Genomic DNA, 26397 nt, shown 5'->3' with positions numbered 1-26397 from the left:
TATCATGACCATTTTTGTCATTATATACAATTATATCACTTTTACATTAAAATTTATCAAACGTTTTTACACCAGTTTTCTTACTCAAAACACTTTTAAAAATAGAGTTTACCAAATCTACTACTTTATTTTGCAATGACTATTTTTTGGGCACTGCATAAGCAGTTTTTAAAATAAAATAGCAATCTCAAACTGGCCCTAAGTCATTTTAGTTAGCCAACTTTTAATTTCAATCATTTATACAAACGATATTATAAGCTAAATTCTATTGTACATCAAAGACATCTACAAAACATTAAGAATGTAATAACCCAAAAAAGAAAAAAATAGAGCGAAGCAAAACCACACAACTAAAACAATAAACCAGTTATATGTTTATTTTTATCCCTATTAATAAACCGGAAACATAAAGATCTGGACTCTGGTTGTAAAATACAATCCGTAGGACATTATTTTTATGAGCATTTTAGAGGTTAATTAATTAACCTAATTCAGGAGGCTAGGAGCCTAATAAGTAATAGCGCATTTACGTAACCGTAATGAAAAGATGAGGAATTGAATTGAGGAGGAGTTGGAATGAGGAGAAGTCAGAATCGGATTCCTGTTGAAACTGTTTACTTAAATGTTCTGGAATCGGAATAGAATTCCATAAAGCTGTTTACTAATTCAGCATAATCGGAATATAAACCAGTATGATTACTAAAATGCCATTGTCCCAAATCAAATATGTATTAATGCTAGCCAAGATAGTGTAAGTCACCATGATTTGCGTATATTGTTTATAACCTGCTCTTTGTGCTCGATGTTACTTAAACTATGCTTAGGCGTGCTCATTTTGTTCTTAAGATTGTGTATGTCATGAACAGTTTGAAATTCCACATGGTGGAATGATACAGTTTTATAAATGTGTTAGACAACATAACAACTATTCATCTTGTGTTTTAGAGAGTGAACTGATGAAAATTTTCCATATCTTTGGTGGTATCAGGGCCGTCTCAGCCACCATGCCACATTTCAGTGTTTCTTGAAGTTACTGATTTACGGAATACTTCCAATGACTGGAGTTGTTTTGTGAGCCATCGTTTGTCGGTTGTTAACCAGAGGATATAGGAGAAGTCTGTCACAAATGAGTCTCAGGACAGGTACTCCAAAGCTGCGAAGGATTGGGGCTGGCGTGAATTTTGTATAATAGTAAATAATTGAAGGAAAAACATGAGGAACAAACAAAGAGTAGGAAATAACTTCATTTAAGTTAATATTTTACATCAAAGTACATCTATCTAACCATCATAACCAACCTAAAAAAACTAGTCATACCCTACCTAGGCATCATATTATAAACAAAATGTTCATAACCTGCCTGCACATCAAATTGTCAACAAAATATTCCTAACCTACCTAAACATCATAATATCAACAAAAAGTAGTTCTTCACCATCATGGTGTCATCTAATCAGTCATTAGATTTACAGAACATTTACAATTCTCCTTGATATGTCATTATGGCAGCAAGCATGTCATAACATTAGCAAAAAACTAGCATTCACATTCTTTGGAACATCACTTAGACGTCATTATGCACCCAAGTTTGCAACAAAGTAGTCACATATGCACTCTTCCTTTCATCAGACATGTTGAAAAAGACCCTCAAAAGGTCATGTTCTTTGGCCAAGAAGTTTGTGACTTGAAATAATTCCATGGGAGCCAAAAACTCCATTTTGCTCAACTCACCGTCAAGTTTTTGTTGCATTTATGTTAGGTTTATATGGGTTGACAGTGCATGAACTAGACCATCAAGCTTAGGTCCCACATCAGCTATAACTTTAGTCATAATAGAGAATTGCTTAGCCATTTCATCCCTTACTATTGCCTTCTTGTTACTACTGTTTGATGTGTTACTTTATGCATTCCTTTGTTGTTGGGTATTTGGTACTGAGAAAGAAGTATCAAAATCATATCCACTTTCATCATCACCTTCATTTTGATTGACATTGGCATCTTCAAGTCTAACTTCTTCTTCATCGTCATCAACATTACCAGCATTTGCACCCATAGCACAATCTTTTGCATAAATCTCTCCCAAACTGTGGTAGTGCGGAAAAGGCTTATGGTACAATCCACTTGCATCCTTTTTACCCTACAAACAAAAAACACAAAATACAAGGCACGTAAGAAAAGCAACCTTGTGTTTAAAACTTAGTTTTCATGATTAAAGCTTTTTTTCTCAAGTTTCAGTTTTCTCGCTTCTCGATTCTTTTAAGGCCACAACTGTGATTGGAATGTGTAGGATGTTTGCGTGTCATCTCCCAGAGTTGCTTTGGAGTTCTATCGGGTTGCTAGGGATGCTCTACTTCTATATGAAGTGGTGGTTCCTGTCAAGGTTAGTACATGGAAACCAGTTGTAAACTTTACCTACTGACCTTTTTATACATTTGCTAAGCCAATCTAAAAAAGTGTAGCTGGGATGGTTATGTCTATCCTATTGCGTTGTCTATTGTACTAAATTTTTTGAGAATCCGAACCCAGCTACCTTCTCTCTGTCAATTTCTAAGTTTTATTCATCAAAGATACAAAAGATGTCACTGACGACAGTTGATGTTACAGTATCATTATGATTTTTATGTCATTTTTCTGATGAACAACCACGAAAATCATTCTAATATTTCCATATGGTATAATCTTAAATTAGCAAGGGCATATATATGCATACCTTCATAGTCTCATCATACACACTTTTCTCACAAGCCAACATCATTTTCTCTTCATTCCACTCAAACCCACTGAGAGCTAGCAATTCAGTTAAGGCAAAATATTTTGCCTTCAACGTCTTGATGCGTGATTCAATGTGGGGAAACGCCTTTAATCCACACCCTGGGAGTTTGGCTTCCAACATAGCTTCTATCTTCCCCAAATAACCATTTTTGAAACCAGTGTTAGCTTGCCAAGTCAGGTCATTATGCAACTCAAGCAAGGATTCAACCAATATTGTATCCTCAGTAATTGTCCAATAATGTTTCTGTTGTCCTCTTCCTCATTTCACAGATGAAGCAGACGTCATTATACATAACAATATTAGAAATCATAAGCATTCCAAATAATTTCAATTACAAATATGATGTCTTTCTTAACTCAGAAACAAATACAACATTCCAAATGTTATTACACAAACAGTATTAGACATAAGCATTCCAAATGATTTTGATTACAAATACTGATGTCTTTCTTAACTTAGAAACAAATAAACCATTCCAAATGTCATTACACAAACAGTGATGTCTTTCTTAACTTAAAAACAAAAGAAGCATTCCAAATGTTATTACAAACATTATAATATAAAAAGACACACTAATGTCTTCATTAAACGAAAGGACATATCAAACACCGACTCAATGAACCGCCCTATTGTTGCACATTTCTTGGGCAAGGTTATCCCTCCATGCAGTCCACTCATCTGAGGACTCAACAATGGTAATATAGTTATTCGCATCTGAATTCCCATCCTGAAATTGCCCGTTCGCTTGAGCTTCTATAGGATTGACAACCATCTCCCTCCTTATAAAATTATGGAGCATAGAACACACTGAAATTATGCGACGATGTGTCCTAATGTCGTAAAAGGATGGGCTCCTAAGAATTCCCCAACGCATTTTCAATAGCCAAACACCTTTCAATTACATTTCGAGCACTTGAGTGTTTCATATTAAAAAACTCAGCCGGTGTTGTAGGACGATAACCATCTCTCCACTCATTCAGATGATAACGGGTTCGTCTATAAGGTGCAAGAAAACCTTTTCCGTTTGTATAGCCACCATCAACTAAATAGTAACAACCTATTGTTGACAAAGAATTAAATTGTCAAACTTACAACTCTACATCACTTGCAATTCAAAAGCTAAGAATTTTAATTACTAAAATAAGTTGTGAGTGTTACCATTAGGGACTTTCAATCCATTTCTCCTAGTCACAGCATCTCTAAGAACTCGACCATCATGTGCGGACCCTTCCCATCCAAGTAAAACATATATAAACTACATGTCTGGAGTGCAGACTCCCAAAACATTCGTTGCTATTTCATTTTTCCTTGTTCTGTACTTTGGTTTATCACATTCTGGTACATGCACCTTAACCGGTGTTCCATCCAGTGCACCTAAGCAATTCTACAGTATATAGGCCACTAAATTAACAAACTAAACTATGAAATAAAAAACTAGTAATTACTAAGTAATGCAGGCATGTAGATACCACATACCTTAAACCATTTCCACTTTGGGTCAGTTGAGTTCTCATGGATAGGCTTAGGTGTTTGCCAGAAATCCTTTTGGCATCGAATCATTGCTTTAATACACTCATGGAAATACTTACTAATTGTTCGACCAGACCTTATAAAGTGGTGGTTAATTGTGCGATTCTTAAGATGGTGTGCAAGAATGTATAGAAAAAATGCAACCATCTCCTGTATAGACACATTTCGAGTAGCTCGTAGCTGTCCTCTAGTCACAAGAACTTGACATAATCTATGAAAGGATCGTCTATCCATTCGTAGTTCAGCAATACATGTCACATCACTCTCAAAAATTAAACCATGTAAGTATTCTAATTGCTTGTAAACTCTTATAACTGTTTGAGAAGGTGAGGGACTTCTAAGGTGCTTTTGGAAACGATACCAAGAATAGAAACAAGAAGTAGCACATGCAACAAATATAGTTCAAAGATAGACAATCAATACATTCAACGCAGCATGTAATTTCTTCTTTGTGGACAAACTTAGACAAGCCATTGGTCTACACAAAATAATGAAGAAAAAAAAATGTCATGAAGGACTTCAATTAACAAGTTAATAAACATATTGGCAAACTGAAATAAATTAATATTACATAACACAATCAGTCACAAAAATTTATATTTTTTTTCCTCCATACCTAGTCTCACAATTGATGGAAAAATAACAACATAAATCATAGTATACATGCAACCAGTGAAGAGAGCTCAACCTACAACCTTGTCCTCACTCTTCCTAATTTCATAAAGATGATGAATATTTGATTAATAAACATTTGCGAGCATAAAGAATTAGGGATAACATACTCTTCCTAATCAATACAACATTTGTGAGCATAAAGAATTAGGGATAAATTACTCTTCCTAAACAATACAACATTTCAAAGATCACATGTACTCAATAAGTTCCCAAAAACCAAATAATTCAAGTAAATTACATAAATTTAGAGCATGCAACAGAACAATAGATGTCCAAAAAGACCAATCATAGTGATTTGCATTAGAATGATTGCAACGAGAATATAATGATTGATGTAAGGCCAATACTGTCCACACGTATCATAAAAAGTCTCATAAACATCTTCAATCTGCAAAAGAGCTTAAGTTTATAACACATGCAGTTGATATCAAAGTGCACAAAATGCTCAGCTCTAGTGCAAAATAAATTTTAGAAATTAAGTCTTTAAAGATAGAGATAGTAATTAGTAATTTATAACATTTTATAATTCAACATAAGCGTCTAACCCCAAGGCAGACCTCAACCAAAGGCACAAGACAAACTGCCTGTTTTGATGACCCATATTCCTCAGACCTCAACCAAAGGCACAAGATAGACTCTAGGGGTAGGCGCGGTGCGGTTCGGTGCGGTTTCGAGTGAAAAGTTAAGTTTGCCATAATACAAGGATCTTCAAGGATTCACAATACTTTACTACAACCCAATTGAAAAGTTAAGTTTGCCATAATACAAGGATCTTCAAGGACCACCCAAGTCTGGGCAGTGATGGAAAAGAATAACAGCTACTGATGTTGCATTAAATAATTTTGCCATCCTGTTGTGGTGCTGCATCTACTGATGCTACACCTACTGATGCTGCATCAGTGATGTTGCACCACTGATGCTGTATCAGTGATGCTGCACCTACTGATGTTGCACCACTGATGCTGCATCTACTGATGTTGCACCAGTGATGCTGCACCTACTGATGTTGCACCTACATATTCCCCTTCTCGCCTCAGATTCCAGAGAATGTCTGCTTTTTCCAGCTACATTCTTATGCAATCATTCACTTGTTGGACTGAAATCAGACCCAATTCACAAATCCAAAAACCAATAACGAAGTTTTCAACTTATTGAAATTCATAAAAAACTTAGAAGATCTAGTGGGCAAGAATCAACTCAGCCTCTCTCTCTCTCTCTCTCTCTCTCTCTCTCTCTCTATCAAGTGAAGTGATGTGAAGGAAGCAATGAAAGATTTAGCAGGATGCAAAAAATCTTTCATTTATTTTCTATCAGAGGTGAGAGTCTTCATCTAGAAACTCATTTAGTCGCGTAGTACAAAGCAAAAAATTTAACATTGAGATAAAAACGCAGAAGAAGTAGGGATTTACTTGTCCGTAATTGTGACAAGAGTTGTGGCTGAGAGGAAAGAAAGGCATGCGGCTGAGAGGAGAGAAAGGGGCTGCATTTTAAGGAAAATGAGTCTAGGGTTAAAAGGTTAATCTTGGAAATAATGAAAGTAAGTGAGGGCATAAAGGGAACAAAATTAGCATTCTGATTGCCCGGAATCCAAATACCTTCCCTAACTTGGGAATCCAATTCAGCCAAATATTGGAATTGGATTCCAAAATTTGTGTGGGACCCACTAAATTTTGATTCCTTCAGATTTGGTAAACACCGGAGTATGCCGTAATCGGAATTCAATTCCGTTTCTTGATTCCGATTACCTTTACGTAAACGTGCTATAATAGAGTTGTTGGATCACCTTTTTCTGTCGACACTTCCCTATGGTTAACTTATCAGCCGCATGCTGTTATATGTATAATTTCATAAGAAAACGATTAAATTAGATTAATCACGAAAAAAATTTCAAAGTTTAGTGGATGATATTGTAACGAATACCTTATATAATCTTAGTCCAATTATATGTTGGAAAACTCAGACCAAGTGCTGTGATTGTGTTACAGGCTTACAGCTCAATTCACTCATAAACTAACATATCACAAGCTCGAAATCAATAGATGCATTGAATCAAAGACTAAAAAACGAAAGTGCATGCGTGCATGACTAGTAGAGAAGTTTGATAGCCGGTGGGCGGCGGTAGGTGCAATGGAAGAGGAGGGGGAAGTGCTGAACTACTGAGTTTTCTGTTATTTACTTGTATCTTATTTTTTTTAGTACTCTTTCTAAGATATTTTGTTTCTGCATGAATTTTTTTCGGTTACAACGGATGGATCCGAATAAGGGTAATTGTTTAGAAATGCATGAAGCTGTACATAGAATAACATGTTAACTTAACCATTAGAAATGCATGAAGCTGTACTTAGAATAAGGGTAATTGTTTAGCTCACACCTAATAACTTGGCCATGTAGAGATGAAAAATAATTGTGTCCAGGTTTAGTTCCAGACTTGCTGTTTTAATTAATACTAGTCTTCTGACATAATTGAATTTGCAGTTCTGATCACCTATATTAGTATTGATTATTTATTGGATAGTGGTAGTAATTCTACATTTCTGCTTCGAGACATGGCATACAACATATAAGTATTTCGCACCAAATCTAATCAAACGAGAACTATGAAAATTTAGAAATAAAAATTACAGCATCTGAAGTCACTTGGTTTTAGTGAACTAGATCATCTTAAATGGCTCGGATCAGTTTATTTTGCGACAGTTGGTACGAACTTGACCACTCGTTCCAGTAAGCGGGCTAAGGCTCCCCATTTTCAGCATGGCATTTGCAAAATCTGTATAAAAAGCTTCGGCAGTGGTGCTATAATTTGTAACCAGAGAATCTGTTGAGCCACCACTGAAAAGCTGCTGATCAGAATGCAATAGACCCTTGCTATTCACCAGGTTCTTAAAATAAGCATTATCGAAGATGAAAGGGCTTGTGACGTCTAGTGAAGAAAGGCTGTCATCAGTCCCAGAGCTCACAGTACAGTTTGATTTCAAAGATGTAGCAAACGATGAATCGATGTTAGTCTCATTATGTATCCGTCCTCGAAACACTACACACCTTGCTTGGCCCGTTGTGTGAGATCCTAGTCAGAAATTTTTGATGATTTTCAATGGAGATTAATATAATTGCTTGGAAAGTCAAGTAATTGAAATTCGAGAATTTCCCAAATGTGTTGTTGCTTTTTTTTGGTTACGTATGTACTTACCCGAGAGAGCTACCAATTCTTTGGTAGTAAATCCTTTAGTTGAGAAAGAAGTGATGAGGTCATTAAGATTTAGACTTGGAGATGGGAGCTGACTAGTTGCAGCACTTAAACTTGCTGTGGTGGAGTCCCTTCTGCCCAACTGAACCGTCCATGAAGGCCCTCCCAACTGCTTGACCATATATACATTAAAATCAATTTCCGTAAATTTTATTCTAACTTATGCATTTTATGTTACTTACTGAAACAACTGAATCGCGAGCTGCAATGGCAAGGATATCTGCGCAGGAAACAACCCCGGGGCAGGCACCTTCTAGCTGAGATTTTATGGTATCGATCACTTCAAATCCCCTCAATGAGTTTGTATTTGGTGGCGCCGTCTTTTCCCCAGTAAAATTTGCAGTGTCATCTAATAGAACAGATGCATCACATCCCTATTTGAAATAACACGAAAAAAATCGTCAATACTAATAATGACCAAGGAGAAGGATTTTATTTGTGATATAAGTTTTGAACAGAAATAGTACACAAGAAAATTAATCTTGTAAAGTACATGCGTGCATGCAAGGTTACTATTTTCTTTTTACAGAAAGAACTATTTCATAAATGCGCTCGCAAAATCTGAGAGTGGACGGAGGGTAGGAAGGGACATACATTGACAAAGCAATCGTGGAAATGGAGACGGAGTAAGGATGCCCCCATGCGATGCTCCTTCACCACTGCATTAACAACTGCATTCCGAACAATGGAAAGGGCTCGAGGGCACGTTGTCGAGTAGTATTGGGAGGATAATTGGGCAGACGATATCCTAAACAGGAATAAAAGCACAAAGAAGCAGAATCTGATATAGTGTGAGATAAAAGCCATAGCCAAAAAGAGAGAGGGTACAATATACTTGTTTTCCTTTTTTATTTCTCCAGTAGAATGGACCTTAAAGTTGTATAAATAGAGGATTACTTTAGTGGACTATTAACTGTTTGCCGATTTACTATTATTTGTTCTAGGTCTAAGGTCCTAAAGGTTTTGGCCAAACCAACCAAAGTCGTCAGATTTTAATTGTTATCTGAACCAGCAAAACATGATAAAAATCAAATATAAAGGAAAATGATTTTAGCACATCTCTACGCATGTATTACTTTCTCTTTTTATTGTTTTAGAATTGAATAAATTAAGAGAAAATAAGAGAACAACAAAATGAGACAAGTTCAGAATAAGAAAATGAGAGTTCGAAAATCATTAAGCAAACATCAAATACAAAAATTTCATCAATTTAATTATTGTTTAATTAGTATTTAACCCCTCAACCCAAATTCCACTTCATAGGAAAAGTGTCGGGTGGCCTACAAACCATTGTAATGCATGTTAAGAATGAATCATATATTGATGAGAGGTGAAATCTTGTATAGGAGTATGTTAGGCTACTTCTATATTGCCAATTGGATTTAAGGTGGAACCCCAACTTTCTTCATAGTATCAGAGCCAAGTTTGCCTCACGTGTGAAGGTTAACGGCTATACGTGCTCCACGTCATCCGATTTGTGTTGTTCATATATTAGGTTTAAAAATATGTCACACATATGAGACGTGTTGAGAATGAATCTCATACTTATAAGAGATAGGACTTTATATGAACTTAAAAGTAAATTGAGATATTTTTCAAGTTATCGAAGTGGGAGATACCAAACACAATAGTGGTTAATTTGAGCATGACTGTTATATGCTAGTGTGTGAATATGTTTTTTCATGGAGGTATCTACTCAGACAATCGAACAAAAAGGTTGTTGCCACTTAAATATTTTCTACCACCTTTGCGTGACCATGGTTGAATAAATGTTTGTGCAATGTCCCCAAACTTTAGAATTTTCCAACACCTTGTAGTATAGGCACAAACTCTTACATTCAACACGGATATGTTGGTTTATTCTGTCACATGGGATATCTCTGATTACACTCAAGTTGTTCTTCTTCCATAGTTACAAAGTACGCTCCATAGAAGACTTTTTTACACGAATTTAGTGGCATCTGAAGGATTTTATTCAAAGTTTTCGGTTTTCCTTTGAATATGGCTGGTTTATATTTGACAAAACCATATGATCAGCTAAAGTAAAATCATGACAAGAAAGATTACGAATGAGATAATATGGACTTAGTGGATCTAAGATAAATTTAATATAATTGTCATCTTCTAGTCACAGGATGTTCATGTCTGGTTGGTCAGTATTCGTCTTGCCAATTATCAACACAAGGGCTCTGTAATTCTCGGAAGCATTGAAGACGCTAATTAGCACAGTTTTTCTTTTTTGACAAAACTCTGACATTCTTAGCTAACACGATATTCATAGTATTAATAAATAAAAGTTTGCAACACTATGTCATATGATACAGTCACACTGCTCTAATCAAGTGATCTAAACCAAATAGGTATTTGCATAGTTCGTGAATAGGATTCCAAGCATCAACAAGTACAAAGGTCAAAATTTTTTGGGTGCAAACATCAAAACAAACTACTATCACTTCACGTATTATAACAAGTGAACACTGAAATAGCATAACAGCAATAGTATTAATAAATAAAAGTTCGCAACACTATGTCGTATGATACGGTCACATCAAAAATTTTCTCCAAAACGAAACATTTCTTCAAAATTTGAGCTCGCTGCATAGACGAGCTACACCATAAATTAAACCGAAAATTCTGTAAATCCAACACTTGCGCATTTTAATGACACAAACAAGCCAATGCAATGCAAAGCAACTATAAAATTCTAAACCAAAAGTGATCTTCCCTAATGTATTTGATTCAAAACATTCTATTCAGTCGAAAATTTTGTTGTATAACAAAATATACAACAAAATTAAACGATACAATCAAATCTTATTTTCCGGCTATCCAGAATTTTCACAATCCCTAATCACATATTCTCTGTTGTGCCTTCTACTACGACTCAGAGACGATCAGAATACAAACTTTTCCTCCTCCGCACCGATGGTTTGTAATCTATCTCCCATCTCCTGGAGAGTAGCGGCCATGCTATCACTAATGCCCAGGAGATACTGCAAGCGCGATAATTTCTCAGGTGCCGCACCACTTTTCATGTATATAGCGAAGAGATCGGCCAGCTCCTCTGGAACATCCCATGAAAGTGGCTCGGCAGGCACAGCTTTGTCACAAGCCAGCAAGTCATTAAGAGAGGATACCTGCAAAGCACAAACAGCCATTCCATCAGATTTACCGGCCTATCTCCATCAATTAACTAATCAAAATTAGCACGTTGTAGTTACAGGACTAAAATAATAAAAGACAACTAATCCATACCACTCCTTGACGATTTCTCTGCCTCAGAAGTGACACAGCTTGAATCAATGAGTTCGATAATCTTGTCTGTGCAAGCTCTCGAACAACATTCTTGGCCTTCTCAGCATTAATATTGAGATCTGCTGGGATTTTCTCATAGACTTCTTCCTCATCAAACTCTCCGGTGCCCGATGAGAATATCTCATCCACGGTCTTTTTGAACAAACTTTCTCGCAAGCTCTCAGATATCATGCTGTCTAAGTTAACACTTGATTCTTTAAGTTCTCTTATCTGCTTAATATTGAGCCTCCCCTGACCAATAGCCGTTTCAATCGCAGCTGCCATTTTTGTAGTAGTTATATTCTTTATTATCTTTTCCACATACTGTGGAGGCAAGCCAACTTGCTTCTGCAATTCATTAAGTTGCTCTACCCTTGCTTTTGTCAATTGTCCATCGGCTAAAATTACCTCTGCCTGTTGCCTGAAAGCTTGCTCGGCCAGGCTCCTGTGTACTTCCACTATCTCCGTAGTGCTTAAGCCCAATATCGCCCCAAGCTGATTTAGTAGCACATATTCTGAATCATCCTTCTTTGTAGTGATCTGAGCACCAAACGGAATCCTCTTCACTTCCCCAGTTATACAATACAATAAGTATGTTTTGTATAGGTCAGTCCTCTCTCTTTCTTCCAGGTCATCTTTAAGAGTAATCTCAGTCTGGCCGGGCTTCCCCAACTTTGCAGCAAGCTCCTTGTCAGGTCTAATCTTTCTAAGTGTCTGAATAGATTCCCATTCCTCATCCTCCAGGACCTCTGGCTCTGGCTCCTTTATTGGCTCTTCTGTAGCGGAATCAGATGATTCCCCTTTTATGTCTGCTACCAATTCAGTCACAACCAATGTGTTGAAGGCTATCATCTTTTTAAGTTCTTTTGCAGACTCAGTACGGCTACCAACTGACCGCGCTCGTTTTACATAGTTAATAAAAATCTTTCTTACCTGCATAGATTGAAGTAAACAAAGAAGAGAGCACGTTAAATTTGAATTCACAAACCTTTTATATAAAAATATAAATAAATAAAGCGATCAAAAGGATACTCACTGCCTTGCCAGCAATAGACATGGCAGCCTCCCTAGACAATCGCAGACCGTGAGCTGCCTTTCTCACAGCTTGTTTTACATCAGCGTCATAACCATCAACACCAGATGCAATTGCATCCTTCACAACCTGGACAGAAACCACCACAAGAATCAGTATAAAGCCTATTCCAAAATAGCAGATTTTTAAACATATTAAAGCATCTTAAAACACAACAAATAGCGGAGGCTCTAATAGGAAACTACATCAAGGAGCAACTCAAACTAAGAAAAAAAAAATTACGGTACATGTACATATGCAGATGATGGGTCATGAGGGAAAACCACCATACTGGTCCATGCTAACCAAATATCACAGATGCCAAACAAAGGACCTTAAAAGAAAATTTGTAGTTACCTTTTCAAACAAACTGCCACAGATATCTGAATGGGCAGCCTCAACAGTCTGCTGAGGAATACAAAGCATGACCCGTAGCCTTAACAATGCAGCAACATCATCATCATTCAGCTCTCCATCAGCAACACACTGCTGAAGCTTTTGTCGGTATATTTCTAGAACAAGAAACACAAATCAGATTCTGAGAGGGACAAAACAGACAATTCATTATAACACCAAGGTAGAGTTTGATTATGAACCAAGGGAACAGATATTCTTAAATGCATATTAACTGTTGACAAAATAAAAAAGGAATGACTTGGTGAGTGTTTTAGAATAATTTGTACAAATGACGAGCATTACAATTTCCATTACCTTCATGAATCTGGCTGGCTCTTTGTGGATCAAAATGCAGCTCCTCACAGATATTTTGAAGGAAGGCTGCTTTGCTGTCTGCTGCTTCTAAATCACCCGATGTAACAGACTGTGAAAGACGTTTACGGTAAACCTTCAAAGTAACATCAAGCACAATGGATTCTGCCTCTCGTTTGCCTAAACCAAATATATTCCTTAACTGATTCAACGCGGAATCCTACACAACCAAAAATTAATCATGAATAAGAATAGTATAAACGGCAGCAGCAATGGTAGCAGTTGTTAAAGCAGTTTACATGCTAAAAAATATGCATCCCAGCCTTTGTTTACCTTACTCTCTTCCAAGCGACCTGTGGATAAAGAATCCGTAACATAAGCTCTGAAGAGGAGCTTCAAGTCGTCCATATTTCTATCAGCATCGTAGTTGCCACCTAAGTCAGATATACAAGTAAGTAGAGCTGGGGTGTCCAAAATTAGCCATTAGAGACGAACAACCAAGAGACCAGTACATATTCTTACCAAGTAAAGAAACTGGCCCAAGCCCAGGTGCAAAGCGAGCTGCATCTGGATGGTTCTTTAGTGAGATGAGCAAATTATTGAGTTCCAGCATTTTATCAAGCTCTTGCACAACTTCCGTGATTCCAGTGCTGAAAAACTAAGTTTATTAGATTCCACTGTGTTACAGTTTGAAAACCCATTAATGTCATCGAAACTAAAACCTCTTAAAAACTGAAAACAAAACAACTTCTTTCTACATTCATATTTTGCAGGACCGTAATATCTTGGACTCTTTCATACCAAAACCAAAAAAACAAAAACAAAATCGAAATCATAACTAAATCCCCATATGGCCAAACATGGGTGATAGCGGACTTGTATATTCTTATATATACAAATAACATAGCAATAAGCTGCATGCACTTCTGTATGGAAGTAGTGAACATACGCTGATCTGGTTCTGGATTTGAGCATACGAAGTGCTGCTGATATATTTGCCTCAACTAGTTTTCTTGCGTGTTCTTTGAACAAGTCTTCTGCGTGCTGCATCAAACAGAATTATCCACATCAAGAAACAACTACATCTACATACAATCTAGTGCAGGTCTAGCAAACACATTGCAAAGAAGGTACCTCGTCAGAGAGCCGATAAATGCGTTGTGCTTCCTTAAGCTTAACAAGCTGCTCTGCACTAATATCTGAGAATAAGATAGTTATATTTGTCAGGATTTAGCGCATAAAGGTGTAAGAGCATTACAATCTTACATAAATAAAATGTTGAACTCATCTACTGAATATCTTTATAAAAAAAATTACTGAAAAAGAGAGACTTAGAGCAAGATAATATGTCAACACTGCCACTTCGTTTAAGATAACTAACAAGTCGTTCCTGTTATGGTGTCTTAAACTGGACCATCAAATTGATAAAATTGGAACATCGAATATCAAATTAGAGTATAACAAAAAACTCAAATTTCAATTGTCCAGGCAGTGAATGATAAAGGCCTTAACGAATGACGCGGTTACCTCTGCCAACAGATTTTAGCTTGGAAGCATATAAACGCTGGGCATTGTCACGGATAGCCAGCTCAACCTATCAGAAAAAGGGAATTGTGAGTCATGCAGAATTACCATATTATACGAGTCTGAACCAATTAAGTTCCAACAACCATAGAATAAAAAGTAAAATGGCAAGAACACTCCGGGAATAAAACATAAAGCACAACCATTACCAGTCAAAGCATTTTACAAATCACGATACCTGGGAATCGGTAACTTTGAAGACACGCTTCCAAGGTAAGAGGAAAGATGAAGCGTCCCCAAACACAAGAGTCGAAACATATATCAGCTTCTGAAATGCCTGCACTGGTGACTCACTAACAATGGTCAAAGCCCTGTACCTCAACCATTCAAAAAGGGTAACAACAATCTCAAAGTTTCTAGCACCAAAGGCCTACCCGACGCTGCTCTAGATCACCCTCGCGGTCGGTCTCAAGCCTCTGTCTGAAAATTCGCCTACCAATCTGAAACCCGTAAACCACCAACACATTTTAAGATGGCCAAAAAAGTAAACTCATTTGCTGTCACAAACAGAGAAGTAAATAAAAACCCACCTCCATATGCATTGAAGCTGCTTCCGGGTCATCGATTCCCAGAGAATTCTTGAAGCTGACGATGGTGTCCGCTTCGTCGCCTTTGAGTTCTTGAGCTCCAGGAGGAAGAACAGCAGTGACAAAACGACAGTACAAATCACAGAGCTCGGCATTAAACGCCTCGTCTTGCTTGCTCACACCAAATCTGCAAAAAGCAACAATTTTTAACCGGGACTCACAGTAAATTGCACTACCCAGCTGAAAATTTCGCTACTTGATTCTCACTTTCTCGCAATGCCTTCGATGTCCTCCTTCTTAACAGCTTTCGGGTCGTCCAACCCAGCAACGTAATTGTGCAAATCGACGGCGGCGACCTCGGGAGCGCAAGAGTTCAAAGCGTAGACTGCTGCTCCACCGGCGGCTCCGAGCACCGCTGCACCACCATACGCGGCGTTTTGGGATTTCCCCAACCGGAGACCCAACCCGTACCCAGCAGCCACAGCTCCGGCGAACACAATTGCCGAGGTCACTATCCGGAGCGGCGGCGACAGCTTCTCGACAACGGGCTGTACGCCAGTGAGCTCTCTCTTACCGCCGAAGACATCGTGAGGCGGCGGTGAGGCGGCGTCTGCTGATTGTTCCGAGGGGGCGGCAGAGTTCCGGGGAAATGAGGCCCTGAAACGGCGTCTTCGGGATTGTACGGAGGCTGCGGCGGGGAGAGAGATGGGGTTGAGGAACGGCAAGCGGAGAGCGGAGCGCTGGGAAGTGAGAGTGGAGGGATTCATGGGTCCCACTGCGGCAGGATAAGGAGAGACGGCGTCGTTTGGGGAGGGGGGGAGTGTGGAGGGAGTTAAAGGGCTTTGGTAGGGTTTGGGATCGGAGGCTTTTATTGGGTTTGACGGAAAAGAAAACTGAGGAGGATTGGAGAAGATAACAGGGCGGAATAATTGGGGAAGACGACAAAAGTGAAACAGTTTGTTGGCCGTTGGCTACCGTGATCTACGACGTTGCCTATTTGGGCCTAAAATAAAATTAGAAATGGTTATTGGTATTTTAAAATTTTTATTTTACATTTCTCATAAGCGTATTTTTTTTTAAATATAGAAAGTTTGAAGTGTAAAATGAAAAATTTTGAGTGCCAATAACAATTCCTATAAAATTTAGGATCAAACTCTTTTTTTTTCAAAGTCATTTTAAATTGCTCATATGTTTTTTAAAACACATCAAACAAGTATCCCAATCTATTAAAAATGTCATATTTCCTAAATTCCAATTAATTTTTCAAATATAGATTATGTTCAAAATTCATCAACTGGGTATATCATGAATAATATTAACAAAGAAAATGGTTAATAATTCCAATAGGTTTTTAAGGAGTTTGTTTAGGCTCATGTGATTTCCTCATTAGCTGATTCTTGGCTCGTAATGACACATTCCGACTTAAATCAGGGCGTGTTTAACTAGTACTTTTAGTAGTTTGATTTTTATTCACTCGTATTTCTCTATATCATTATTGCTTCCACATTGTGCACATTGTTACGTCACTCTCACGTGACGCCCAGCACGCCCTGATTTAGGTCAGGATGTGTCACGTAAAGTTTCCAATTCTTCTTTTTGACAGTGAAGATGGTGGTGTCCGCATCATGGCAATCCATACCATTTCAACAACCTCCATGACACTCTTTTTTATGTTGGCGACTTGAGTTGTAGGGTGGAGTTGGTGGTTTTGCATTGGGTTTGGTGGTGATAGCATGATGAGGGTGGGGGTAAACATTTGTTGGTGGAGATTATCTATTGATTTTGGAGATAAAGTAAGCCTGCTTAATTTAACAATTTTTAATATTAGCTTAATAAATGTGACATTTTCAATAAGTTGAGTACTTATTTGGAAGGTTTAAAAATATTAAGATCAATTTAGAATGACACTAAAGGTAGAAAATTTTAGATACTTAATCCTAAACTTTAATTGAAAATTTTAATTGGGCTTAAATATTGCTATTTGGGCCTATAAGGTATGAAAATATAATTTAATTGGGCCTAAATATTTATTTTTCTTTACTTTCTAACCTTTTTTCGTTCACTCCAAGTCTGCAGCTCCCTTCAGAATCTCCAAAAATGGCCGTCTCCTCACTGCGACTCCCCTTCTCCCTCTGCCTCCCAAAGTTCCCATCTCGCACCTTCCATTTTTCAAAGCCAATTTTACCCCTCAGACACAACCTTATTTACTGCTGCTCCTCCTCCTCCCTCTATACGCCCGAACAAACCTCAACCAGCTCCGGTCACAAATGGCAGTCCGTCCGAAAGAGGAAAGTGGTTCTCCGGGTCGGGTACGTCGGCACCGAGTACCGAGGTCCGTTTCAAATTTCCACCATTTTTATTGATTTTTTTGTTCGGTAAATTTCAATACTTTTTATTTGGTTTTTGCATTTTATATGCAAAGTTTAATACTTTATAGCTCTCTCATTGTGTTTTCTTTCAGGCTTGCAAATGCAACGAGACGAAAATTCATTATCCAGTAAGTTGCTTCGTCCTTATGTTTTTATACAAGCGATATTCTACCTTAAACTAATTTAAATTTGCGAGAATTTGAACTGTCAAAACAACAGAATTTATTTAATGTTTATTTATCGTCTTCGTTTTTTATATAAGTTAACGTAGATTAGTTGAAATGAGGGCGAGCTTCGGTGCAACCGGAAGGTCACGGTTCGAGTTGTGGAAACCGTCTCTTTGCAAAGCAAGGGTAAAACTACGTACAATAAATGCTCCCCTGACTCTTGTGAAGCGGGAAACCTTGTTGGTTTGAGGTCGCCCTTTGTGTAGATTAGTTGAAATCCCAATTAAAATGGCAATGCCATGAACACTTAACCATTGAGTCATTGACATGTGAAATACGTATTTGGATCAGCTTATCATATGCATGGATGGGATGTAGCTAAAAAGAATTAACATTTTGAAATGTAGCTATTGAGAAAGAGTTGGAAACTGCCATATACAACGCGGGCGGTATCCGTGAGAGTAATCTGGGGAACCTTAACAAGATTGCGTGGGCCAGGAGTAGCCGGACTGATAAAGGAGTAATGAATCTGACTTATAACCAATTTCCGTTTGTTTTGGGTAACCTTATTGTTTGCCACTCGATTTTGAGGACGTTTGGTTTTCATCTTTGTTGCGGTGAAATTGATGTTGTAGGTTCACTCTTTAGCAACGATGATATCATTGAAAATGGAAATCCCAGAGAATGCATGGGTCGGAGACCCTTTTGGCATGGATCTTGTGAATCACATTAACTCTTATCTGCCTCGTAATATCAAAGTTTTCAGCATTTTGCCTGCGCAGAGGTATGAAATGAGTCACAGAGTTCTGTATTTCCAGAGTGGAATCAGGACGTGCATTTCCTTGTTAATGTATAGTTCCAATTCGCAGATGTTAATTAAATCTAGATTTTGTTGGTTTGTTCCTGGGGACGGCATGCATTTTCTTTTACGGGTGATTAATTTGATTGCTTGTTCATTTTAGGAGCTTTGATCCTAGAAAGGAGTGTAATCTCCGCATGTATTCATACCTCCTTCCTGCTGAGGTTATTGGAATCAAAAGTCACTTCAACGCAGATGTAATTGATTATCACATCTCAGACTTCAATAATATACTAAAAGCTTTCGAGGTGTGGTATTTCTGCTTTCATTCATTTCTGTAATACCAGCTATGGTCCTTTGAGCCCCTAAATTAGTTGCTTAATTGAGAAATATTCTTGAATAAAGTTTGTCTGTGAATGCACTCTGCAGGGAGAACATCCTTTTCATAATTATACTATACGATCTAAATACAGGTCGAAGTATCCTACAAAACAATCACCCAAACATGGAAAAGTGTCGATAGCAGGTAGATCAACCAGAGAGGCAACAGCCTCTGAGTCTGAGTCTGAGGAAAGCGACAGGGAAGAATATTTTGATGAAACATATGCATCAGAATCAAATGCTGAGGAACTGAACCAAATTTCTTCGTTTTCTAGCAATAGTGAGGACAGCTTACTCGATGCTTGCAAGAAGCAGGGAGATGTTCTAAAGGTTCAAAGTGCTGGTTCGGTCATCCGTGCAAGATGGTTATTTGAACCTGATGAAAGAGATAGAATTGGTGCTTCTCATTTCAGAAAGATTTTTCAGTGCTCTTGTGGGAAGCTGGAGAAATCGCTTGGACATGATTATGTTGAAGTTTCCATATGGGGAGAGTCTTTCATGTTACATCAAGTAAGTCATTTTGGCGTGACCCTGAAAGTTCTTTAGCGCGCACACACACCGCACTCTAATTCGTCGCATCAATATTTCAGATTTCACCCCAATAACTAAGATATTTTCCTGTTGCCATTTGTCTGCTTCTTATTGGGAGAGTTAGTTCAGTAACAATAATCTTTGTATGCTCACCAGATCCGCAAAATGGTTGGAACTGCTGTGGCTATAAAGCGCGAGTTACTCCCTAGAGATATTTTGACATTGTCACTGGCCAAGTTTTCCCGGATAGTCCTACCACTTGCCCCATCTGAAGTTTTGTTTTTAAGAGGGAACAGGTTTTCAATGAGAGTAAAAAATGTAACAAGGCCTGAAATGACGACAATGGTTGAATCAGAAGAAATAAATAAGGCGGTTGACGAGTTCTTCATATCTGTTATGTTGCCTCAAGTTACAAAGTTCTTAGATCCTTCAGGATATCCTTGGAATGAATGGGTTGAGAATTTGGATAGAAACACAGGCATTCCAGATGCAGAATTGGATGAAGTCAGGAACGCTTGGAAAGTGTGGAGGGAAAAGTTTGACGGTTTTGCATCAGTCCGAAACCAAAGAGACAAGGTAGATGCCGATGATTGCAATGGATAAGCTTTCTCATGGTTTATTGGGATCTAACCGGAACACCCTTTTATGTTCTTTGGAAATACACCGAGATCATACAAACTCCAATGCGGGAGGTGAGACAGCTTTCTGTAGTTTATATTAACAAATCAATATGATACTAGTGCATGCGTACCTGGTTTATTGAATGCTCATCGTACTTCGATCACAACATACTTTCACGGTCTTGAATGTCCTTGAAAGCATAACATGGCGAACTTTCTTCCTTCTACAATAGGGCAAATTTCATAAAGCTAATATTTACAAGGACTCTGGTGTTGTATGCAGGTGTAACGGACTGTGGAGTTCATCAAAATCAGCCGTGGCTTATTCACTGCCGGTGCTGACTCGGCAACCGACGCTGTTCCCATGACAAGAAAATACAGGAAACAGCCAGTATTTCCTGTGCTCTGATACATGTTATTGAATTGTTAAGCACTCTGTCATTGTTTACTGAACCGGTTCGATCATTTTTTTATTTCATTTGTAATTTGTTGAGCAGAAAACTTTGGATGTTATTCTTTCAGAGCTTAACAAAATATGAGTTATGCAAACGTAGTTTACAACCGACTTCATGGGATAAGGTTTTGTTGTTGTATGATTTTGTATGGATTCTTTACCAATATTTTCTTTTTCAAGTTTGCAATGCTTTTACCTCGGCTTCACTAACATTATTGCTGTCAAAAATATTGTTCAGTGTCATTTTCTCTAAAAAGGGTATGTGTTATTGTTCAGTGTCATTTTTGGACGGAAAGGTGAACGGAAGTGGTATACGTGTCAAACTACAACACTGTGAAGGTTGTAGGTGAACGGAAGTGGACATATTAGTTATTTTCTTTTAGTTTAGGTGGTAATTGCACATATTTAAAAACTTAAGGTGTCATTCGCGGAATGCCTTAGATTTAGAGTGAATCTTCATTAAGGCTTCCTGACTAGGATAACTCTTGGATTGAGCAGGGTGTACATTGAATAGGACTATATGGATCAGTTGGATGTATGGGCGGAGCCACTCTTGGACCCGGGTGGTCCCGAGACCATCCGGACATCCGAAGAAGCACCTGTGAGGACTTATGAGGACCACCCAACGGCCTAGACATGTGTTGGAAGAGAGAATACCAAGAGTTGTGTAGATGTTCTACAACAGAAGCTTTGGACCAAGAAGAAAGATCTAATTTCAAACAAAGTGGAACATAGAGAAGACCACCATGGCTCTGTTGTTCTTGGACCTTGGTTACAAAGAAGAAGAAAGACTTTCTCTCTCCATTTCTCATGTGACCAATTCCCATTTTTCATTCTTTTTCTTTTTTCTTTTAATTGTTTTCTAATCAAGTTATGCCACCCTAACATTTTAATTAATTAGCAAAGGGATGGTGTATTACTCAACCAATATTTTTATGCCGTATGTTAACACAATTATTTTTATAAATTCATACGACCTCTGAAAAGTATTCCATAAAATACTATGGACTCATAGTCACTTGAACTTTCATCTCATATCATCAAATTTACTAAAATACTAAAGCAAAAATTCTGATATTTTGTATCTTATAATTAAATAATAAACTTAATTAAATAATAAGCCCTAAATTTTCAATACAAGTATAGTTTTTTTGGAAGCGTAAATAGGCACTTACTTGTATGATACATATAGTTAGTTTACTTAAATCTTCTTCGTCCTTCTAGGCCTTTGCCTAGACCCGCCGCCGGATTAGCATCTAATGTCCCTTGATTAAGTAGGACCATCCGATGTTAGAATTTTATCTGCCATTGGTTGGATGGGATCAAAATATAAAAGTTTCTCATACTTTTGTGAGACGTGATACTCAAAAAGAGACTTACCCTACAAATGAGGTGGTTGGCAACTGGACACAAACTGGGAGAATTCCTAATGACTGCTCATGTGTTTTTTTTTTAATTATTGGAGTTTCTTGCAAAGTCTTGGTGGGATTAATGCAAATCGTGATTTTCATTCTTTCTGTTTCATGTCCATTAGCAAGATCGTGAGTAAGGACTTATTACCATTTGAAGCAGTTACTATCGAAATGGACACACGTTCTTATGATCATCCACTTATTATGGATTTCCAATTCATTAATGTATATGTAATTATATGTATCTATACGACCAGAAAAGGAGAAAATATATAATGAAATTATACGAATAAAAAAGATCATTAAAGCACCAAAGCTTGCATATCCTTTCATCCTTCAACCACATGATCACGGTTTGGAGATATTTTTTAGTGTGTCCGAAACACGGACATATACACCATAGGTCATTACACAAGTGGAGAGACTTGAAAAAAAAAAAAAAAAAAAAAAAAAAAAAACTTCACACCACTTATTATTTAACATATAACTGTTAGGAATATAATAGAACCTATATGTAATTAAAGGTTTTACTTTACTTAGCTGTTAAGCTAATTGTACCTATTTATATGATATTGTATTCTTTCAGACAGTAAGTTGAATTCATTCAATCAATACACTTCTCTTTCTAGAATCCTCTCTCTCTCTCTCTCTCTACCTTTATCTTTTCTCTCACAGAATCATAAGTTTCTACATGGTATCTTCGCCGATGTCTAATGACCTAGATCCACTGCTTCTGTCTTCTTGAATTTTCTCACCCTTTCTCTTCTCCCAAACAGATCTTATCTACCTGACCTTCTTCAATTTCTTAAAATTTCTTCTCCAATCTTGCTTCTCTGATGGCGACTGGTGTAAATTCTGCGGATCTTTCTTCTCCGGCTGGTTCTTCTGGTTCTAATGTCGTGCCCAATGCGTCCAATCCGTCTCTTTCTTCGATCACTGTTCAGAATATCACTGGCATGGTTGCAACGAAACTCACTGGCCACAACTACATAACTTGGCGTAGTCTCTTTCTTCCTGTTCTGAAACGATTCAAGCTTTTAGGGCTTGCCAATGGAACTGATGTGTGTCCTCCTTCATTTGTGACTGATTCGTCTGGATCTCAAGTTTCTAATCCCGCATTTGAGACTTGGTGCGATCGTGATCAAATCTTGATGATTTGGATTAATTCAACATTATCTGAAGATCTCCTTCCATTGACGGTTGGCATGGACGATTCTAGATCTCTCTGGCAATCTCTTGAACGGCGGTTTTCTGGTGCATCTCGTACTCACATTCACAGCCTTCGTTCGAAGATTCAGACTATCCAAAAAGGAGATTCTTCAATGACTGATTACCTCAACTCTCTTAAGGAAATCTCTGATAAACTTGCCGCGGTTGGCGAACCGATTTCTGACTCAGATCTTGTGGCCTACATTTTTTCTGGTCTCTCCATTGAGTATGAATCCTTTATTGATTCTATTGAAACACGATCTGACTTTGTCAATCCTGATGAGCTGCATAGATTACTCCTGAGTAAAGAGATTTCTCTTCTGAAACGCAAAACCAGAGAACCGTCTTCTTCTTCAGCACCGTTTCATGCTTATACGGCTCAACCTGGTGTTTCTGGTTCCAATAATTTCAGAGGCCGTGGTTGATTTCAGAACAAAAATCGCTCCAATTCGAATCGCAATTTTGGAGGCAATTGTCATTACAACAACAATTCTGGCAGTCTTCTTGGTCCTGGTCTTAATTCCAGATCCACATTCTCTGGTCAGAATTTCAACAATTCCTTTTCTGGCCACTCTCTTCAGTGCCAATTATGTCTCCAATTTGGTCATGAAGCTCTCAACTGTGAGAAGCTCCTTCAGTTTGCATCTCAACGATCAAATCATGGACCTCCTGTTGGCATGACGGCTGCGACTTCTCCTCCACCGAGCTATTGGTTGACTGATAGTGGAGCCTCTCATCATGTGACACCTAATCCATCCTCTCTTAATTCTGCAATTCCCTACAATGGCAGTGATCAGCTGTTTGTTGGTAATGGTAAAGGTCTGTATATTTCTCATACTGGATCTGCCTTAATTCGTACTTCCAATGCTACATTTAAGCTCAATGATGTGTTGTTGGTTCCCAAAGCATCCCATAATCTGTTATCCGTTTACAAATTTGTCTATGACAATTGGGCTTCTCTGACTTTTGATCCTTTTGGGTTCTATATCAAGGACCTAAGAACTGGGAAGATGCTTTTCCAGGGCCTTTGTGAAGGTGGCTTATATCCTTTCTACTGGACTGCATCCAATAAAACCTCAGGAATTGCTCTCTCGCCTACGGCATTGATGATAGCTAAGGCAGATGTTCATCTCTGGCATAAAAGACTCGGTCACCCATCGAGCTTAGTTTTACATAATGTTGTCCATAAACATCAGCTACATGTTATTGGTTCTGTAAATTCAGGGTCCATTTGTACTGATTGTAAGTTGGGGAAGGCATCTAGATTACCATTTTCTACTTTGCCTTGTACTTCCACTAGGCCTTTTCACTTACTGCATACAGATGTTTGGGGTCCTTCTCCCACTCTTTCATGTACTGGTTTCAAGTATTACCTCATTTTGGTCGATGACTACACTAAATACAGCTGGCTTTATCCTATGGTTTATAAGTCTGATGTTTACTCCACTTTCAAGACTTTTGTTCTTAAAGTTACAAATTTCTTTTCTTGCAAGATCCAATGTCTCAAGTCAGATTCAGGGGGTGAGTTCTTAAGCAAGAATTTTCAGACTTTTCTCAATGAACAGGGTATTACACATCAGTTAAGTTGTCCGCATACACTTGAACAAAACGGCTGCGCAGAAAGAAAGCACAGGCATGTTGTTGAAATGGGTCGGACCCTTCTCTTTCAGAGTGGAATGGCACCAAAATTCTGGGTTGAGGCTTTTCAGACTGCTGTCTACATTATAAATAGACTGCCTCCTCAAGCATCTTCTACTAGCCCTTGGGAAAAACTTTTCAATGCTGTTCCTAAGTATCACACTCTCAAAGCCTTTGGCTGTGCGTGCTACCCATGGCTGCAGCCCTATTCGTCCACTAAACTTGATCCGAAGAGCAAGTTGTGTGTTTTCCTCGACTATAGTCTCAATCATTGTGGCTATCGTTGCTTTGATCCTGTGGCTAACAAAGTGTATATCTCACGGCATGTTACTTTTGATGAACACCTGTTCCCTTTTAAGCAAGGCTTGTTCTCTACCTCTACTTTACCCCAGAGTACTTCACCTCTCAGCTCTTCTCCTATTACTGTCACTATTCATGTCTCCTCTTCACCAAGCCCTTCACCGAGTACTTCACAGCTTGCTAGTCCTGCTGGTTCATCACCACATCAAGCATCTTCTGTACCTAACAGTAATGCGTCCACAACTGCCACTTCTCATCAGTCCACTCCCTGTTTACCATCTACTACTGTACCTGCCCCTGCTCTACCTAATTCACACCCTATGATTACGAGAGCTAAGGCTGGAATTCATAAACCAAAGGTCTTCACAGCAACAAAACATTCCCTTCCAGCCTCTGTTGATTCTATTGCTTGTCTTCCTTCCACACCTACCACCTTTTTACAAGCTTAAAAAAATCCCAACTGGATGCAAGCTATGAAGGATGAGTTTCAAGCATTGAAATCCACAGGCACTTAGGAATTGGTTCCGTTTCAGTCTCATTTGAACTTGGTTGGTTGCAAGTGGGTCTTTCGACTCAAACATAAACCCGATGGCTCTATTGAACGGTATAAGGCTCGTCTTGTCGCCAAAGGTTTCCATCAACAAGAGGGTCTTGACTTCTCTGAGACATTCAGTCCCGTTGCAAAGCCTACTACTATCCGAATTCTCTTATCCTTTGCTGTTTCCTATGACTGGTTTGTCCATCAGCTTGATGTCAGTAATGCTTTTTTGCATGGTACATTAAAGGAGGATGTCTACATGGTCCAGCCTCCTAGTTTTGTTGATCAGTCCAAACCTACACATGTCTGCAAACTCCAATGGTCACTCTATGGTTTAAAACAGGCACCTCGTGCTTGGTATGATGCTTTTCACAAGGCTATCCTCTCTTCAGGTTTCTCCTCTTCACATTCTGACTCCAGTCTGTTTATCAAAAAGGATTCTACCATTACTTTCATCCTAGTCTATGTTGATGATATCATCATCACTGGTAGTTCTACCACAGTTTGTCAATCCATTATTACTCAGTTACAAACTATGTTTCCTGTGAAAGACTTGGGTGATATTCACTACT

General features: G+C 38.2%; 3 protein-coding genes and 1 pseudogene across 3 annotated transcripts; 1 reads left to right on the top strand and 3 right to left on the bottom strand.

The window, feature by feature from the left end:
• Positions 1-1406: 1406 nt before the first annotated feature.
• On the bottom strand, positions 1407-3058 carry LOC148692695 (uncharacterized; annotated as a pseudogene).
• A 4501-nt stretch (positions 3059-7559) lies between these two features.
• Positions 7560-9090, bottom strand: LOC137741609 (cationic peroxidase 1-like). The gene is made up of 4 exons (XM_068481307.2): positions 8817-9090; positions 8405-8596; positions 8166-8331; positions 7560-8042 (listed from the first exon to the last, which is right to left on the bottom strand). Exons 1-4 carry the CDS (start codon positions 9027-9029, stop codon positions 7654-7656), a joined length of 960 nt encoding a protein of 319 aa, XP_068337408.2. The 5' UTR covers positions 9030-9090; the 3' UTR covers positions 7560-7653.
• A 1615-nt stretch (positions 9091-10705) lies between these two features.
• LOC137741607 (protein TIC110, chloroplastic) lies at positions 10706-16412 on the bottom strand. The gene is made up of 14 exons (XM_068481305.2): positions 15675-16412; positions 15411-15594; positions 15255-15320; positions 15059-15157; positions 14824-14890; positions 14431-14495; positions 14246-14340; positions 13819-13946; positions 13630-13730; positions 13300-13516; positions 12946-13100; positions 12553-12678; positions 11478-12449; positions 10706-11359 (listed from the first exon to the last, which is right to left on the bottom strand). The coding sequence occupies exons 1-14, from the start codon at positions 16172-16174 to the stop codon at positions 11117-11119; spliced, it is 3018 nt and encodes a 1005-aa protein (XP_068337406.2). The 5' UTR covers positions 16175-16412; the 3' UTR covers positions 10706-11116.
• A 1040-nt stretch (positions 16413-17452) lies between these two features.
• LOC137741608 (Pseudouridine synthase family protein) lies at positions 17453-20878 on the top strand. The gene is made up of 8 exons (XM_068481306.2): positions 17453-17739; positions 17869-17904; positions 18351-18463; positions 18579-18727; positions 18906-19050; positions 19172-19633; positions 19811-20346; positions 20558-20878. The coding sequence occupies exons 1-7, from the start codon at positions 17505-17507 to the stop codon at positions 20255-20257; spliced, it is 1587 nt and encodes a 528-aa protein (XP_068337407.2). The 5' UTR covers positions 17453-17504; the 3' UTR covers positions 20258-20346; positions 20558-20878.
• Positions 20879-26397: the final 5519 nt, after the last annotated feature.

Source organism: Pyrus communis, chromosome 11 (assembly GCF_041283825.1).
Source record: "Pyrus communis isolate YQ-2024b chromosome 11, ASM4128382v1, whole genome shotgun sequence".
In the NCBI taxonomy this organism is placed as follows: Eukaryota; Viridiplantae; Streptophyta; class Magnoliopsida; order Rosales; family Rosaceae; genus Pyrus; species Pyrus communis.
This window is presented reverse-complemented; position numbering and strand designations above follow the sequence as displayed.